This window comes from Oncorhynchus kisutch, linkage group LG30, assembly GCF_002021735.2.
Source record: "Oncorhynchus kisutch isolate 150728-3 linkage group LG30, Okis_V2, whole genome shotgun sequence".
Classification (NCBI taxonomy): domain Eukaryota; kingdom Metazoa; phylum Chordata; class Actinopteri; order Salmoniformes; family Salmonidae; genus Oncorhynchus; species Oncorhynchus kisutch.
In genome coordinates this window covers 30,977,602-30,991,872 of record NC_034203.2, presented here as the reverse complement: position 1 = coordinate 30,991,872, position 14,271 = coordinate 30,977,602, and the positions used below count along the sequence as shown (strand labels likewise).

At 43.2% G+C, this 14,271-nt stretch overlaps 1 protein-coding gene across 1 annotated transcript; it reads right to left on the bottom strand.

The window, feature by feature from the left end:
• Nucleotides 1-1,035: 1,035 nt before the first annotated feature.
• On the bottom strand, nt 1,036-8,474 carry ipp (intracisternal A particle-promoted polypeptide). The gene is made up of 10 exons (XM_031810937.1): nt 8,366-8,474; nt 7,156-7,626; nt 6,846-7,057; nt 6,435-6,654; nt 6,080-6,235; nt 5,717-5,884; nt 5,410-5,547; nt 5,033-5,155; nt 4,680-4,900; nt 1,036-1,599 (listed from the first exon to the last, which is right to left on the bottom strand). Exons 2-10 carry the CDS (start codon nt 7,514-7,516, stop codon nt 1,375-1,377), a joined length of 1,824 nt encoding a protein of 607 aa, XP_031666797.1. The 5' UTR covers nt 7,517-7,626; nt 8,366-8,474; the 3' UTR covers nt 1,036-1,374.
• Between the last annotated feature and the right edge of the window lie 5,797 nt (nt 8,475-14,271).

Below are 14,271 nucleotides of genomic sequence, written 5' to 3'. Positions count from 1 at the left end.
CTATGGTTTGTTAAACTTAGAAATATGTTTTTTTTATTCACTCATGGCTGCATGGCCAGGCACGACTCCAACACCATCATTAAGTTTGCTGATGACAACAGTGGTAGGCCTGATCACCGACAACGATGAGACAGCCTATAAGGAGGAGGTCAGAAATCTGACCGTGTGGTGCAAGGACAACAACCTCTCCCTCAACGTGATCAAGACAAAGGAGATGATTGTGGACTACAGGAAAAGGAGGACCAAGCACGCCCCCATTCTCATCGACGGGGCTATAGTGGAGCAGGTTGAGAGCTTCAAGTTCCTTGGCGTGCACATCACCAACAAATTAACATGGTCCAAGCACACCAAGATAATCGTGAAGAGGGCACGACAAAACCTATTTCCCTCAGGAGACTGAAAATATTTGGCATGGGTTCTCAGATCCTCAAAAGGTTTTACAGCTGCACCATTGAGAGCATCCTGACGGGTTGCATCACTGCCTGGTATGGCAACTGCTCGGCCCTCCGACCGCAAGGCACTACAGAGGGTAGTGCTTACGGCCCAGTACATCACTGGGGCCAAGCTTCCTGCCATCTAGGACCTCTATACAAGGCAGTGTCAGAGGAAGGCCCTAAAAATGGTCAAATAATAGACTGTTCTCTTTGCTACCGCACAGCAAGCGGTACCAGAGCGCCAAGTCTAGGTCCAAGAGGCTCCTAAATAGCTTCTACCCCCAAGCCATAAGACTCTTGAACAGCTAATCAAATGGTTACCCTGACTATTTGCATTGCCCCCCCCCCCCCCCCCCCCCACACACACTGCTGCTACTCTTATTATCTATGCATAGTCACTTTAATAACTCTCCCTACATGTACATATTACCTCAATTACCTCGACATCGGTGCCCCTGTACATTTGACTCTGTACCGGTATGCCCTGTATATAGCCCCGCTATTGTTATTTACTGCTTCTCTTTAAATTCTTTGTTATTCTTATCTCTCACTTTGTTTATAGGTATTTTCTTAAAACTGCATTGTTGGTTAAGGGCTCGTAAGTAAGCATTTCACGAAGGTCTACACCTGTTGTATTTGGCGCATGTGACAAATACAATTTGATTTGATTTGTTTGGCATACATTTTAAAGTGAAAAATCGGAGTCTTCTGATACCATGGAATTGCCCCGACGCTAAAGCCATTTTGGCATTTATAGCTCTGTAGCTAACTCAAGTATCCAGATCTCAAGCAAGGTTACTCCTCATGTAATCTCACGGTGCCAGACATAAAACCGTATTCTCGTCTGAGAATGAGATTTGTTCCAGAAAAAAATAAAATGCTACTCATCAGGTTTCGCGGTTCACCGAACCACCTCCCTTGGTTCTACTACGGCTCAATCTCAGAGCACGGCCACGCCCCCGTCACAGCGACTGGTGATCATGTTGCCAATCTCCGTCCAGGTGTCCAGGTGGGGGTCGTAAATCTCCACAGAGTCCACCGTCACGGGGGCCGAGAAGTCTCTGCTGGAGGCCCGTCCCCCCACGGCGTACAGTAGTCCGTTAACGGCTGACACGGACACCCCGGCCCTCGCCACTGCCATGGGGGCCACCTCCACCCATTTCTCCTATTAAAGGGAAGGTGTAATGGATACATATTTGAGAGAGACCGTCTGAGGGAAATCAGAGGCGTTGTAGTGTTTCCATCTACAGTTGAAGTTGGAAGTTTACATACAACTTAACCAAATACATTTAAACTCAGTTTCACAATTCCTGACATTTAATCCTAGTAAAAATTCCCTGTCTTAGGTCAGTTAAAATAAAGTGGTGATCCAAAGAATGTGAAATGTCAGAACATTAGTAGAGAGAATTCAGCTTTTATTTCTTTCATCACATTCCCAGTGGGTCAGAAGTTTACATACACTCAATGAGTATTTGGTAACATTGTCTTTAAATTGTTTAACTTGGGTCAAACGTTACGGGTAGCCTTCCACAAGCTTTCCACAATAAGTTGGGTGAATTTTGGCCCATTCCTCCTGACAGAGCTGGTGTAACTGAGTCAGGTTTGTAGGCCTCCTTGCTCGCAAGCGCTTTTTCAGTCCTGCCCACAAATTTTCTATAGGATTGAGGTCAGGGCTTTGTGATGGCCACTCCAATACCTTGACTTTGTTGTCCTTAAGCCATTTTACCACAATGTTGGAAGTATGCTTGGGGTCACTGTCTATTTGGAAGACCCATTTGCAACCAAGCTTTAACTTCCTGACTGATGTCTTGATGTTGCTCCAATACATCCACATAATTTTCCATCCTCGTGATGCCATCTATTTTGTGAAGTGCACCAGTCCCTCCTGCAGAAAAGCACCCCCACAACATGATGCTGCCATCTCCGTGCTTCACGGTTGGGATGGTGTTCTTCGGCTTGCAAGCTTCCCCCTTTTTCCTCCAAACATAACAATGGTCATTATGGCCAAACGGTTCTATTTTGTTTCATGAGACCAGAGGACATTTCTCCAAAAAGTAAGATTTTTGTCCCCATGTGCAGTTTCAAACCGTAGTCTGGCTTTTTTATGGCGGTTTGGTGGCAGTGGCTTCTTCCTTGCTGAGCGGCCTTTCAGGTTGCCGATTATAGGACTCGTTTTACTGTGGATATAGATACTTTTGTACCGGTTTCCTCCAGCATCTCATAAGGTCCTTTGCTGTTGTTCTAGGTTTGATTTGCACTTTTTTGCACCAAAGTACATTCATCTCTAGGAGACACAATGCGTCTCCTTCCTGAGCAGTATGATGGCTGCGTGGTCCCATGGTGTTTATACTTGCGTACTAAATGTTTGTACAGATGAACGTGGTACCTTCAGGCGTTTGGAAATTGCTCCCAAAGATGAACCAGACTTGTGAAGGTCTGCAATTTTTTTTCTGAAGTCTTGGCTGATTTTTAAAATCTTTTTCCCATGATGTCAAGCAAAGAGGCACTGAGTTTGAAGGTAAGGCCTTGAAATACAGTACATCCACAGGCACACCTCCAATTAACTCAAATGATGTCAATTAGCCTATCAGAAGCTTCTAAATCCATGACATCAGTCAATTTAGTGCATGTAAACTTCTGACACACTGGAATTGTGATACAGGGAATTATAAGTTAAATAATCTGTCTGTAAACAATTGTTGGAAAAATTATTTGTGTCATGCACAAAGTAGACTTGCCAAAACTATAGTTTGTTAACAAGAAATGTGTGGAGTGGTTTAAAAACTAGTTTTAATGACTCCAACATATGTATGTAAACTTCAGATTTCAACTGTACATAAAGCTATGATGATGATGTATGGTGACAACGTGTGGCTTTTTAAACAAGGCAGTATTTACAGTGCATTCCGAAAGTATTCAGATCTCTTGACTTTTTACACATTTTGTTAGGTTACAGTCTTATTCTAAAATTGATTTAATTTTTTTAAATTATGCTACACGCTTGGCACATCTGTATTTGGGGAGTTTCTCCCATTCTTCTCTGCAGATCCTCCCAAACCCTGTCAGGTTGGATGGGGAGCGTTGCTGCACAGCTATTTTCAGGTCTCTCCAGAGATGTTCGATCAGGTTCAAGTCCAGGCTCTGGCTGGGCCACTCAAAGACATTCAGAGACTTGTCCCAAAGTCACTCCTGCATTGTCTTGGCTGTGTGCTTAGGGTTGTTGTCCCAGTCTGAGGTCCTGAGAGCTCTGGAGCAGGTTTTCATAAAGGATCTCTCTGTACTTTGCTCTGTTCATCTTTCCCTTGAGCCTGACTAGTCTTCCAATCCCTGCTGCTTAAAAACATCCCCACAGCGTGATGCTGCCCCCATTATGCTTCACCGTAGGGATGGTGCCAGGTTTCCTCCAGACGTGACGCTTGGCATTCAGGCCAAATAGTTCAATCTTGGTTTCTTTAGACCAGAGAATGTTGTTTCTCATGGTCCTTTAGGGTACCTTTTGGCAAACTCCAGGTGGGCTGTCATGTGCATTTTACTGAGGAGTGGCTTCTGTCTGGCCACTACCATAAAGGCCTGATTGGTAGATTGCTGGAGAGATAGTTGTCCATCTGTAAGGTTCTCCAATCTCCAGAGGAACTCTGGAGCTCTGTCAGAGTGACCACCAGGTTCTTGGTCACCTTCCTGAACATGGCCCTTCTCCCCTGATTGCTCAGTTTGGACAGGCAGCCAGCTCTAGGAAGAGTCTTGGTGATTCCAAACTTCTTCCATTTAAGAATGATGGGGGCCACTGTGTTCTTGGGGACCATCAATGCTGCAGAAATGTTTTGGTACCCTTCTCCAGAGCGGTGCAGCGACACAATCCTGTCTCTGAGCTTTACGGACAATTCCTTTGACCTCATTACTTGGTTTTTGCTCATGCACTGTCAACTGTGGGACCTTATATAGACAGTTGTGTGCCTTCCCAAATCATGTCCAATCAATTGAATTTACCACAGGTGGCCTCCATTCAAGTTGTAGAAATATCTCAAGGATGATGAATGGAAACAGGATGCATCTCATAGCAAAGGGTTTGAATACTTGTCTAAATTATGTTTAGTATTTTTTTTAATACATTTGCTAAAATGTATAAAAACCTATTCTCGCCTTTTCATTATTTTAGAATAAGGCTAACGTAACAAAATGTGGAAAAGGGAAGAGGGTTTGAATACTTTCCAAATGCACTGTATAAATCCACCATAACTCCCTCACCTCTTCAGGGCAGTATTTCTCTACCGTTTCCAGGGAGCCCAGTGCCTCGTTCCAGCCCCCCACAGCGTAGATGCAGTTGTTGAGGCAGGCCACGCCCACGTAGGCCCGCCGGGTCACCATGACGGGCAGGGCACTCCAGCGCCGGGAAATGGGGTCGTACACCTCTGCAGAACGCAGCTCCATCCCCTCATCACTAATCCCCCCGATCACATAGATGAAGCCTAGACATAGGGGAGATGGGAATGATCAGCGGCCATTCAGAAATTCTGACATTGAGACAGCGGCAGCAATTATATTGATACAGTACATTCTGTTGTAAATGTTTTATGAATTGTTGTTATGAATTGAATTACCCTGTAACTCGCAGCATCCAAAGTAATACCGAGGCACTGCCATGCTTCCAATGATCTCCCACTTATTCTCTGTTGGGTCGTAGCGCTCCATTGTCTTCCCTATCTCTGATCCCACCCAACCACCTGCAGGAACACAGCAGTGAGGAGACATGGTATTAATACCTTATCCCATAGACCCAAGTGACAGACTCTTGGACACAAATTTCTTCATTCCCTTCTTTAAAAATAATAACTGATCTGACATGACTGTTTTGGTGAAAGCTATGCAGTGGAAACCTTGCTTTCACCTGTTCAATCATGTTAGATCTGTGATGACTTCAAGGAGGGGGAAAAATAAGCATATATTCCCAATCAAGGCCTTTGATTCGTTAGTTTACCCAGTGCGTAGAGAGCCCCGTGACAGGGGCAGACCCCGACACCACAGCGAGGGAAATTGAGAGAGGCCACAGCTGCCCACTGCTTAGTCACCGGGTCGTATCTCTCTGTGCAGTCAAATATCATGGAGTCCTTCTCCCCTGGGAAATGACAAGAAACAGAATACTAGACATATAACTGTATTGCCCTGAGGAAGACACAGGTTGAAACACATGGCATGTTCTCCGTACAAACAAACACAGGACCACACAGACAGGACTCATTACTGAGTGGACTATCCTGGTTAAATAAATAAAATGAGAGTCTCACCTCCAACGACATAGATCATGCCCTCCAGCACAGCCACTCCCAGCCCGCTACGGGCCTGGTGCAGGGAGGACACAGTGGTCCAGTACTGGCTGAATGAGTCAAAGCGTTCCACGCAGCTCAGGGCCCGGCTGTCACTCCAACGGCCGCCCTGCAGCCGAGTGTAGCCTCCTGAGACAGGGGAAACCAACCGTGACGCAAAAACCTGGATCACTTCATGAAATGGAATAATTACATTTGGATTGAGCTGGTACTCATATAATCTGCTGAGTTTACACTGTAGATGCTACAACAAAAGTGATCACCCCAGTTCTGTTGTCATCAACATACAAAGGTGGCCAGGTGCTGAACTGAGGTTTGACCTACCTATGGCATAGAGGTATTTCCTGGCCTTTCTCCTTGGCCTCATCTTGGCTGGCTGTAACAGGCTGTACACCTTATTCTCTTTGGGAGACTTGCTGACCTCTGTGTATTCCCTCAGCAGTGTCTGCAGCGCCACCCGCAGGCTGAAGTCAGAAATGCCTACACAGAGAAATTATATGATGTCATCGATTAGCAGCACAACAATAAAAATCAGGGGGAAAGATACTGGTTTGGGGATAAGTACCTTTTAATGGTGTGAGGAATAAAAAAGGATTTAAGAAAATCAGTTCTTGATAAATCAGGAGAAATAAGGACATTCCTTCCTGACAAATCAGGAGGAAACATCTTTCCATCTAACCTTCGATGTACTTGAAGAGTCTCTGTGGGGAGAGCAGGGGGAACCTGACTGGGTCAAGCACCTCCACCACATGCTTCTTCCTCTTGGTCACGTCCTGTAGGACCCAGTCCATGGCCGCCGTGAACACCTGGTACTCATCCTCGATTCGCAGCTCCTCGCTCCGCAGCAGCTTCACCAGCTGGCCCTTGGACAGGCCCCAGAACTCGTCCGACACACACACCTAAAGGTCAGATGTTTTGAATGTGATTTAGTTTTTTGATGTCAGTGGTAACAGGTTATTCACTATTTGTTTACACACCCTCAGCAGATTAGAATGTGATGAAAGGAGAAAAGAGCCTCAGAGAGGCAAAGAGGGAAGAGAGCATCTGAAGACAGACAGAGATGGAGGAAGAAAGAGACCATGCGTAGCACCTCCAGAAAGTGAACCTGGATGTAGTTCTCAGTGAACGCCAGCATGTCCATGCAGGCGATCTGCTCAAGGAACTGGTATACCCCCACACAGTTGGACGGGTCCATGTGGCCCTTGAGGAACTCTCCACAGATAGACACCACCTCACTCAGCTGCAGCATGTCTGCTGCCACCATCAGCTCCTGCATGTTCTCCACCGTCACGTTAATCATACCTGGACGGGTTCAGTTCAAAGAAACAGAAAGAAATCTGTATCATGTATTACTGTTCTTTGTATGAACACACTCACACACATTTCCTGACAGGGCGAACCTGTGTATATGAACTCCAGCAGGACCTCAAACACTGGTGCCTCCACCCCCAGGATCTGGACCTCTTCCTTGTCTGCCTCGCTCATCCCCCCAGAGAAGAGAGCGGAGAAGTAGGGACTGCTTGCAGCCAGGACCAGCTTGTGGACACTGAACACACGGCCTCCCAGCCGCAGCCTTACGTCACAGAAATCTGTCCGTAGGCGCATCTTGTTCATCTGGGCCAGGATGAGTCGGGCGTAGCGGTCCGATGCAAACAGAGCCTGCTCAGCGGACTGGGTCGTCACACTAGTTGCAGGTATGTCACCGCCGCCAGAGCCACTGCTCCCAGGTGGGGAGCGAGGTGGAAACATCACAGAGGACATGGTGGCTCAGTCACAGGGAGGGAAAGAGACGGGGGCGGTGTCACAGACACGGTCTACCCTTACTGCAGCTTCATGGTGCAGGACTCTTCAAGTGGACACATCATCTGACTCTAGGGAGAAGAGCACGAGAAACATGAAAGATGATACAGTATGTTATGTTACATTTGAGATTGTAACAAGCTGGTATAACATTACAATACAAAATAACATCATTATGATAAAAAGTTCCAAATATTTGATGCTGGTGTTCTGTTTGTTGCTTTTGTCTTCAACTGTGTTTGTGAGAACAAGAAATAGAGGGGGGTGAATTCTTTCCTCTATTCAGTTCAAGTGATGCATTATATAACTGTTCATGTATCAGTTATCAAAAAGGTCCCTTGTTTTTATATCACCACCACCATCTGGACTAGTTCAAACTGTACAATCAGCTCATGACAACATATTTGCTATAAAACACAGCATTTCATCCACCATTGATCTGTGACTTTGCTCTATGGATGCTAGCTAAATCTTGGATACAAAAATAATGAAGTTAGTTCACCTCACTTACTAGCAACCAGACCGAGATGGATTTACAATAATGTTAATTTTGTTCACGGTATAAAAAGTATAGCAGCATCATCAGATGGATTGGTGTGTCCCACTAGTCTGGCTACTAGTGTACCGTCGCCCTAGAGATCAGTTGGTAAGCAAACATACCTGCAGCTAACGTTAGCTAGCTAACGTTAGCGCCTGCTGAATTATGTGACAGATAGGGTCAGACCATTTTATTATTTGAATGCTAAATTACGATAATCGAAAATGTTCAAATAGAACCTTGTCTACACAAAGGAAATATAATACACCAACCTGTACAGTTGCTTGTTAGTCCACATTAAGTTTTCAAGTTAGTTAATTTCCAGCAGGCAACTTCCGCAAACAGATCTGTCAATCTTTTTTCTGGATCGACTGTACGGTCTTAAGTGGAAAGAATACTAGGTCTAACTAAGCAAATACCAAACGTATAATGAAGTCAACACCAGTAGATGGCATCATTGCCCTTGGCGCAAGTGAAGCACATGCAAAATATAACCAGGGTTGGGACCAAAGGCCTGCATTGCTGCCTGCTTGCCTACCAAAATGAAGGACACAGTCATTGAGTTAAAACCACATGATTATTATATCTAGAACTCTGCATGTAGCATGTGGTCGTAAGGAAAAGCAAGACATGGCCCATAGTTTGCAATATCTCTATCTTTTCTGAAATTTGGTTATAATTTGCCCACAGTACTGTTGATTGTTAAATGAAAGGGCACACAGTGAGTGTTAACATTTTTTAAATAGGGTTTAAGAGGTCATGGACCCTAGCCTTGTATATAATCCACCAGACTGATTTCCGCTGCGCTAATGGTTGTGAACCATTCATGTAAGCTTGCAAGATCAGACGGTTTGCGACGCTTTACATGGCCCCTACATGCACTTACTGCACACTTGCCTGTAGCCCCTGCTTTGTGCTTAAGCTATTAACAGTATGGCCATTGACTGTGTGAAACAACTGGCTAATCAGATATGTAAATTAGAGCAGAATCAGGACAGTAAGCCTATAACAAGCTCGTTAATGTTTTTTTGTAGAACATAGGCTACTGTACGAAAAGTGAATTCATTCAATTTACTTTTTGAACCTGAACCTGTTGACTATCGTTAAATAGACTTTCTTTGGCCTGACGACGCAGGGCGGACATTTATAGCCCACCAACCCATTACTTCTTTCATTTTTGGGACATTTGGATGATTTGATTGTCTGGAACCCAGGTGCTTCTACACATGCATTGCTTACTGTTTGGGGTTTTAGGCTGGGTTTCTGTACAGCACTTTGAGATATCAGCTGATGTACGAAGGGCTATATAAATAAATTTGATTTGATTTGATTTCACAGTGTCTGAAACCTGTTCCTCTTTAACCTTAAGGTTAAAAAGGTCAATTAATCAAGACAATCAAGAAATTGGTTAAATTAGCTAATTCAATTTAAAGAAGATCTTCAAATCCCTCTTCTTCTCCACTAGTCAGCCCTTTATAAATAGAATCTATAAATCAGTCAAAGTTTATTGGTTGCGTACACAGTTTAGCAGATGTTATAGTAGGCGCAGTGAAATGCTTATGTTACTAGCTCCTAACAATGCAGTAAAATGTCAATTTTTTTGAAATTATAAATTAAATCAAGAAATGGTGGAACTAATTCAATTAACAATTCAAATAGCACTGTAACAGTAATCCAAATACAATCTACATGTATATACAGCAAATTAATTTACACAAGAATGATATGTACAGCAGTAGATATATTAGAGTGAGCTATGTCAAGAATCCAGTATATAAATAAATATACAGTGTGTATTAACAGTGTAACTAAAATGCAATGTACTGTACAGTAGTAGAAATATTAGAATGAGCTATGTCGCAAATACAGTATTTAAATGCACAGTACAAAACCCCATGGCAAAATGGACAGAATTGCAGGAAATTAGCTTCCGGTCCAGAATACAGAATATAGAAAGTATGGACAGCATTAGAATAGAAAAGGTATGTACAGCAGTAGTTGTATAGGATGAGCCACGATACAATTTATACATATAAAGTGGGTAAAATGGTATTTAGTGACCAGTGTTCAATGACTCTATGGACATAGGGCAGCAGTCTCTAAGATGCAGGGTAGAAGGGTACACCTGATATCCATGCAGGTGCAGGGTACACCTGATATCCATTCAGGTGCAGCGTACACCTGATATCCATTCAGTGAGGTTTTGTATCTCGTGTATCTCCCTAATGTCAAATGCAGTCCGTTCTGTGGCCTTGTGGGGGATATCATCAGTAGTGTATCTTCGCCTGACTGTAGGTCTTATATCCTTTTACTCCTCCTGGCTGACCTCGCCATCCTTACACTTCCAGCTCTAATTCCTCCGTGATTAGTCCCTAGCGGCCCTCCAGCCATCTGCATGTAGCTAATGGTTTCCAATCCCAGGCCACATCCAAGTGACACTGGCCCTGTGCCAGCCCAGTGGCCATATTAATCTTTCAGAGCTGAACACCTTTACACGGTTGACTGTCGAGGTGGACGGAGGTTCTTGTTCACGGACAGAGGTGAGATAATTTTGTGAGGATTATGAGGGGGCCCGGGCCAATTGGGTTCTGCAGTTAAATCAGAGGTCATACTCAGTGCAAGTGGACTCAAACTGATCAGGTGAGACTCGTGGGAGTAACTGAGATGGAAAAGAGGACTCCCGGGTAAACTGTGGCAATTGTAAGTGGATTTTCCTGGATAAATAAATATATTCATAATTATAATTATATGATGAGGGTGAGTGAAGAAGGGTTATGAGGTTTAATTAGAGGAGGACAGTGTGTGAAAGACTGATCCCCTGGCTGCCAAACTAGCTCCTACAGATCTTATTTGCTGGATTAGCATCCCCCTGGATGGTTTGTTAGCAAGCATAGGCCGGTCAGGTAGTAGCCTACTAAAACTGTTGAACCAGCAGAACGTCTGGCCTCAACCCTCTACCTGACCAGAGATGCCAGAGGTAGCCTTCGCCAAAAGGTCAAGCCGAAAACAACCATGTAAGGTTACATAAACATGGGACAATGTAAAACTTCATGGTAAAACTTTATGAAAGGATTCTAAGTAGTCTATAAACAGTTAATTGTTTGCTTATAGATTTTCTTTATAAGTAAATTAGATCCCTGAGGTAGTAATGCCCTGGGATAGACAGTCACTTGACTAATATAATTGGGCAATAAGTCCCGAGGTGGTGTGGTACATAGCCAATATACCTTGGCTAAGGTTTGTTCTTAGGCACGATGCAATGCCATATAACACAAATCCCAGAGTTGCCTTATTGCTATTATAAACTGGTTACCAACGTAATTAGAGCAGTATATACCACAGCTGTCATCCAATCAGCATTCAGGCCTCGAACCACCCAGTTTATAATACCAAATAAATAGGATAAATTGATTCAGTCAACACTGGCGACAAGAACGGTTCAGCATTGGAACAATGTGTGCACAGTAGTGATAAAATAAACAGCAGGCCTGGATAAAATTGAGAAGACAAGTAAAAATCTAAGCATGCATGTACATAATAAAATTACAGTTAATAAAATAATATTTTTACTGGGTTGAAATGACATTAAAACAAATTGTATAATGAGGATAGGCCTAGTCTTTGTAATTGTGTGAGCATTGACTGGATGTCAGTTAGGACAATTTTTGTTTAATGTTTGGGGACCTTCAAAATTCTGCAGGATTACAAAACAGACAATGTATGCATAACTAACCACATTTTTTCATGCTTTCCACAAACCATCCAAGTGTATATATGCTGGTGAAAGGAAAGTGTCAGTGTCAGTCACTGGGCTACAGTCTGCCACCAACATAGCAACTGGCTGCTGATTGGCTGCCAGTCAGAGATCAGCTCGCCGTTTCATTGGTGGACCAGGTTGGTTTGGAACCGGAGAGGCAGACAGAGACAGAGGGAAGAGGGCCGTCATTGGCTCAATTGCCAATGCCTGAGAGCAGGTTTGACGGTGTAGTTTAGGGTTCTCACTAGTTACCAAACCACAAAGTCATAAACTCCACCTATTTCTTATATTCCTCGGCTCAAAATTTGATTTTAAACCTAACCTGAACCACACTGCTAACCTTATGCCTAACCCTAACCTTAACTTAAAACAAAAAAGCAAAATTTTGTTTTCATAATTTTTTTACGATATAGACCTTTTTAAAAATTACTTTGTGACTGTGGTAACTAGTGGAAACAGTATTTTAGGTGTGACTATAAAGGTAATTCATTCTCCTCAAGCCCTCCTTGCTCTGAAGTTATTTCAAAGGGGGGATGGTGATAGTAAGAGAGCAAGGGATTGCAAAAAATAAATAAAACAGTACGTGGATTATCAATGGAAGAATGCAAATGTGCAAATATTGCCATGATAGAAAGAGATGAGGGTTATGGTGGGAAGACAGTTTCAGGTCAAGTCAGTCAGAGTTCAAACCAGGTAGCATCGATTATTAGGCTCAAAATGTTGAAGTGAAGTTGGGACGAAAGTTAAGGGTTAAATTAGAGGTGTAATCGGAGCTGTCCTTCTGTCACTCAGTGTTGCAGTGCAAAATTAACCTGTGCAATCTGTCTCGTGTAATCTGTCTCGGTGATGCTTTGCCTTCTGTCCACTTTATAATCAGGAGCACTCTGACACACAGACACACACCCTGGTAGTGAGTCAGCAGCAGCTCATGGTGGCTGGCACGGTTGCAGTGAGAACATACAGGCTGTCCTGACTCCACTGCATCTGGTCCATCCTTCCCGCCAAGCAGGCTGTCCTGTCCACTCTCTAAACCCTGCCCATTTCTACAATTTCTCTTCTTAAATATGCACTCTGCAAAAATTCAAAACATTAATTGTAATAGTTTGCCACATAAACTGAAGTTTATGTGACAAAACAAGCAATTATAGTGTAGAAATAGAAGGGAGCATAGAAATAGTGCACATAGAACAGATCTACTGCTTCTTCAACCTGGTCTCAGAGCATTTCATATTATTCTGTACGTATATCTGTGACACTCCATTTAGTATGATATGTTACGTTTCGTATGGTATGTATACATTTCCATCACTCATTTTGAGTGATTATGTTATGTTATGTTACGAATTTACAAAATATACAATATGTTTACTAATTTTCAAAACGTACAAAATGTTTAAGAATTTGCAAAACGTATGATATGTTACAAATTCTAGCTAGGTGGCTAATGTTAGCTACTGTAGCTTGTTAACGTTAGCTAGGCTAGGGGTTAAGGTTAGGGTTATGTAGTTAGGTAGGAGTTAGGTAGGTTAAAGGGTTAGGGGAAGGTTTAGCTAAAAGGGTTAAGGTTAGGGGAAGGGTTAGCTAACATGCTAAGTAGTTGCAAAGTCGCTAAAAAGTAGTTTAAAAGTAGTTAATTAGCGAAAATGTTAAGGTTGTCCGTGATGAGATTCGAACACACAACCTTTGGGTTGCTAAACGTTCATGTTATACACCCACCTCGACCAACCACTCTCCTTTCGTTTTTACCTCAAGTAACCATCTGTCTTATGTAACCATACCAAAAGTAACATATATTAAATGGGGTATCTCGGATTTACTTGCTCTGAGACCAGGTTGGCTTCTTAAACGTGCTTTCAATGAGAATGAAAGATCTATCGCATTTCTATGCAAATTTTGTCTTCTCCCAAAAAGTTGAACTTCGCTGCTTTCAAATTTGACTTTAAACCTATCCCTAACCTTAACCCTAAATTGAACCACCCTTCTAACCGTATTCCTAACCCTAACCTTAACCCTAAATTGAACCACCCTTCTAACCTTATTCCTAACCCTAACCCTAAATTGAACCACCCTTCTAACCTTATTCCCAACCCCAACCCTACATTTAACCACCCTTCTAACCTGATTCCTAACCCCAACCGTAACCCTAAATTTAACCACCCTTCTAACCTTGTTCCTAACCCTAACCTTAAATTAACACCAAATCTGACTTTGTGGCTATCTTATCTAATGGAAACCCTCATCCCTCCTTTCTCATTTGACCCATGTCGCCATGTTTTTTCTCTCTCTCTATCTCTGATTGACTCATGTGGTATGTCCCTATGTCCCTTCTCAATCACTCTCATCACACCAGGATTTTGAGGATTTTATAGAGGTGAAAGGATGTCCTGAGGCTGGGGGGGATGATCTGTCCATAAGCAGCTG

Coding starts and splice junctions, on each gene's coding strand:
- ipp (XM_031810937.1), bottom strand. CDS start 7,516: ATGTCCTCTGTGATGTTTCCACCTCGCTCCCCACCTGGGAGCAGTGGC. Junction 6,236..6,434: donor ACTCTTCAAGTACATCGAAG/GTTAGATGGAAA, acceptor TTCTCTGTGTAG/GCATTTCTGACTTCAGCCTG. Junction 5,548..5,716: donor CATGATCTATGTCGTTGGAG/GTGAGACTCTCA, acceptor GTCATTTCCCAG/GGGAGAAGGACTCCATGATA.